Consider the following 5,000-nt stretch of genomic DNA (forward strand, 5'->3'; position numbering starts at 1 on the left):
CACTGAGAGTTTCACACACACACACACACACATAAATACATACAGACACATACAATCATACAGTCACATACATTTGCTTATACATTCACTCACACAATCACTCCCACGAACACACACACATACTATCACCCACATACACAGCCCTAAACATACCCAGTCATGCCCCCCACACACGCTGCCCTAATTAAAGAGTCCTTACCTGCTGCAGGTAACCCTCGGCAGAGCGCAGTCCCCTGTTATACAGCAGGGGACCATAAAACTGAGAAGCTAGGAAGTCCTCAATGAAATCCTTCAGGTATTTCTTCTCCAGATTTGGTTGACAGGGGCGGTGGGTGGCCAACCACCTGAGACAGTTGGAGAGCTGCAAAGGAACAGAGGAGGGCATGGTGTAGCTAGGACTACATTATCTAATGTATAGTAGTTAGTATTAGTGGCTATAATTGTTATTTGGCCTCAACTCAGTCATGTATGTTTCCAGCCTTCAAGAGGGAGACTTAGCTGCTCTTTCCAGCACCAGGTAGAAGGACACTGCTATGCCAGCTACCAACCATGTAGAGGCACACTTGATCACCAACGCTGTCCCCCCCACACAGCGTTACCATAACAATTTACCTGCTGTTGCCATGTTTCTTTGCATTCACTTTGTTTTTTTTTAAGGGGAAAAGATATTCATTAACCCTAAAAAGGTGGGGGGTTTATTATCTCGTGGGAGAAGGAGAGCAGTACAGTGGTGGTGGTCATATATGGGGGGGCAATGGTAATGGTGGAGGGGTGTGGTGGGGCCAATAATGATGATTAACCTTCTCAGTCATTTGTTAATTAGTAAACAGTTTGATATATAAACAGATACTAGACATATATATATATACAGGCGAAGGCGTGGCTGTGTGGTAAGAAGCTTGCTTCCCAACCACATGGTTCCAGGTTCGGTCCCACTGCGTGGCAACTTGGGTAAGTGCTTTCTACTATAGCTTCAGGCTGACTAAAGCCTTATGTGGGGATCTGGTAGGTAGAAACTAAAAGAAGCCCATTATGTGTGTGTTTGTCCACCTACTATCACTTGACAGCCAATGTTGGTGTGTTTACATCCCAGTGACTTAGCATTTCGACAAAAGTGGTCAATAGAATAAGTCCTGGGGGTTGATTTGTTCAACTAAAGGAGGTGCTCCAGTATGGCCGCAGTCTAATGACTGAAACTAAGTAAAAGATGAGACTTCAAGAACATACTTACCACAGTTTCCATGGCAACATGTTCCACATCGAAGCCTGACTCTTCCTGACACCGGAATGGTAAAGTGAAGACCTTGACAGTGGAAACGAACTCCTGATTAATCAAGCATGACAGGTCCAACTTCAGCTGTAGCTGCTCCAGACTGGGAGGGGAGCCTGGTTCTGTTTCATCATGGGGCACAAGAACTGCAACAGGGAGGTTGGGTTGCTGTGGCTTGGCCTGGAGGAGGGTCGATAGTCGGATTTGAGCATCGAGCCAGTACCTCTGTGAATGAGAGAAAGAGAGACAAAAGTAGACAGGAGTGTGTGTGTGTGTGTGTGTGTGGTTCAACTTTACAGAAAACAAATAGACAAAGACAGGTGTAGGAACAACAAGCGAGTGTATTAGTTTAACATTTGGGAAGAATGGAAAAGCCTTTTACATTTTGAATATATGCACTTTGACAGAAAGGATTAAGAGGTAAAAAAAAGGAGAGAGAAAATAAATAAATGTGGAGAGATTTTATATATATACACACACACACACACACACACACACACACACACACATATATATATATATAAATTATACAAGAATAAGGGCAGGGAATCGTCAATTAGTAATAGAATTAATAATTAACAATTTTGCCAAGTAGTTCAGTATGAAAAAAACCTTTATCGGTAAAATCATTTATCATCGTAAATATACACGGATTAGCATTGAGTTGCTTCTCCAACATACTAAAAATTTAGAAATAGCAGTCAAAAAACTACTGATTCTAAACTACAAATTTTTCTCTAAATGGATGGCCATCCATTTAGAGAAAAATTTGTAGTTTAGAATCAGTAGTTTTTTGACTGCTATTTCTAAATTTTCAGTATGTTGGAGAAGCAACTCAATGCTAATCCCTGTATATTTACGATGATATATATATATATATATATATAATATATATATATATATATGTGTGTGTGTTTGTATATATATATATATATATATGTTGTTGTACTTGGGGTTGGTCATATTGCCAGTTTAGCCAATAAAAACACACGCACTGTATATTTGGTGTTAATTTGCTTCAGCTTTATATTACATTAATCTTATGAGACATACATAAGAAAGAAGAAAACAAAGGACCACTGATGAGGTCACAGAAGTGTGATGAAAGAACTCTGGCCGAAATAAGATTAATGTAATATAAAGCTGAAGCAAATTAACACCAAATATACAGTGCGTGAGTTTTTATTGGCTAAACTGGCAATATGACCATCCCCAAGTACAACAACATCTGTTTCAACACACGATTTCACATCAAAAATCTTGCAAAACAAATATATATATATATATATATATATATATATATATATATATATATATAATATATATATATATATATATATATATATATATATATATATATATATATATATATATATATATATATACACACACACACATACATATCATATATATATATTAGTTTATGTATATATTAATATTATCTCAGTTTTAAAAAAAACCTTTGATAATGTAAATATGTCAATAGTTACCAGAGGTAGCAAAATTGCACTAGAAACCAAGATATCACAGCCGTTTTACAGGTAGAGATACCAAGTTAAAGTGATACATTTTGAGAAGATATGAATAATAATAATAAATGGAGCAAAACGCATAGAAACAAAAGTTCCTTTAATTCCTACACATGTTTTAAAATATATGAGAGAGCTCTTCTACAAAGAAGTAAGAGCTGCTGGAATTCCTCATATATTCCTCTTCAAGGGAATCCACAAATAAACATATGAAAGCAAGACAAATACGAAATGATGAGGTAACTTACGAGCTAAGATGCTACATGGTCAGTGACCGTTAGAACGTTTGTTTACATAGAGATATAAAGGGATAAATGATATTATTCCTTGGGATTTAGGAATAAGAACCATTGTTTACATAGAGATAAAAAGGGAGGAGGTTGTAAACGTGATGCTAAAGGTTTAAATTGAATGAATGATTGAAATGTGGGGAGGAAAGTTGCTGAGTGAAAAAGATGGAGGAAGGGAGATAACTAAGGGAAACCTCAAATTAAACATATACTATATAAGGAAAACGAATTACATATTTATATGAAGTGAAGAAAGTGAATAAAAATAAAACATCATAGCCTATTATATGGATATTAATGTTAGTTAATGGTAATACAGGGTTCAGGATATTTATTGGAGAAGTAATCATGATAATAATATTCACGTTTACAAGAAGAATAGAAATACTTATTTGAAGTCACCGGAGGTACGATCAACAGCCTGTGTGGCATTACTAAGAAGAAATAACTTAGCTAACTGCAGAAGGGGAAAATAAAGCACTAGTAGTGAATGAGGCAGAAGTATATATCTATATATATATATAAAATGTATAGTTTTAGGGAAAATAACCAAGTTTCAAGAACTCATCGATGAAAATCCACCATCACATATAGAAAAATTAACAATCAAAAGCACAATAAATGAGTAGAATATAAAACAAAGATAAAGATAATAAAGATAATAAGATAAAGATAATATAATAATTATCTTTATCTTATGATATTTACTGTTTTATATTATACTCATTCATTGTGCTTTTAATTGTTAATTTTTCTATATGTGATGGTGGATTTTCATCGATGAGTTCTTGAAACTTGGTTATTTTCCCTAAAACTATATATTTTATATATATTTTAATCTATAAAGCTCAATTTAATTTTGATTTTTTATAAATTGATTTTAATTGAGTTTTTACCTGTAATTTTGGATTTTGTCCCTAATATTATATATATATGTATATATATATGTATACATACACATACACACATATATAAAAGACACAGGTTGTGTGCCATCAAAACTCAGCGTTGTAGTGTGCCCCTTGTGCTGTGGCATCTACAAACTCCGTAACGGGCCAAGAGTAGCTGGTCAATACGGAGTCGGTAACGCAGTCAATCAAGTGTCGATGGATGGAGTTGTAGAAGTCAATGATGACATCTGGGGGCTGAGAGGGGAGAGAGAGAGAGAGAGAGAGAGAGAGAGAGAGAGAGAGAGATAGAGAGAGAGAGATATAGAGAGAAACTTTCGATGAAACATTCAGGACACACAAATGTTCAGAGAAAAATAGAAAGATGGATTTAGAGGTGCACACATTAACATATAGACACACACAAGCAACTACACAGGTTACCAACACACACATACACACACAAGCAACTACACAGGTTACCAACACACACATACACACACAATCGAAAGGCCACATACATAGATATAGGCAAACACACACACACACACACACAGAATAACACCTAAAGTCACACATACTTTCACAAACATAGATGCATATATACACACTGAGAGTTTCACACACACACACACACACACAAATACATACAGACACATACAATCATACAGTCACACACATTTGCTTATACATTCACCCACACAATCACTCCCACGAACACACACACATACTATCATCCACATACACAGCCCTAAACATACCCAGTCATCCCCCCCCCACACACTGCCCTAATTAAAGAGTCCTTACCTGCTGCAGGTAACCCTCGGCAGAGCGCAGTCCCCTGTTATACAGTAGGGGACCATAAAACTGAGAAGCTAGGAAGTCCTCAATGAAATCCTTCAGGTATTTCTTCTCCAGATTTGGTTGACAGGGGCGGTGGGTGGCCAACCACCTGAGACAGTTGGAGAGCTGCAAAGGAACAGAGGAGGGCATGGTGTAGCTAGGACTACAATATCTAATGTAT

At 36.5% G+C, this 5,000-nt stretch overlaps 1 protein-coding gene across 5 annotated transcripts in view; it reads right to left on the reverse strand.

Annotated features, from left to right (window-relative positions):
* The window catches only part of LOC149134901 (germinal-center associated nuclear protein-like), a 26,728-nt gene that overhangs the window by 6,883 nt on the left and 14,845 nt on the right, over positions 1 to 5,000 (reverse strand). For 3 of the 5 annotated variants that reach the window (XM_089353308.1, XM_089353306.1, XM_089353307.1), the window contains 3 exons: positions 4,784 to 4,945; positions 1,232 to 1,495; positions 200 to 361 (listed from right to left, as the gene is read on the reverse strand). In XM_089353308.1, coding sequence (XP_089209434.1) covers positions 200 to 361; positions 1,232 to 1,243 — 174 coding nt within the window. In that variant the 5' untranslated portion in view covers positions 1,244 to 1,495; positions 4,784 to 4,945. Of the gene's footprint in view, positions 1 to 199; positions 362 to 1,231; positions 1,496 to 3,047; positions 3,660 to 4,117; positions 4,235 to 4,783; positions 4,946 to 5,000 lie in introns of those variants that run through there. The other 2 variants (XM_089353309.1, XM_089353305.1) reach the window with 2 other exon arrangements.

Source organism: Octopus bimaculoides, chromosome 6 (assembly GCF_046866305.1).
Source record: "Octopus bimaculoides isolate indiv1 chromosome 6, ASM4686630v1, whole genome shotgun sequence".
Classification (NCBI taxonomy): Eukaryota; Metazoa; Mollusca; class Cephalopoda; order Octopoda; family Octopodidae; genus Octopus; species Octopus bimaculoides.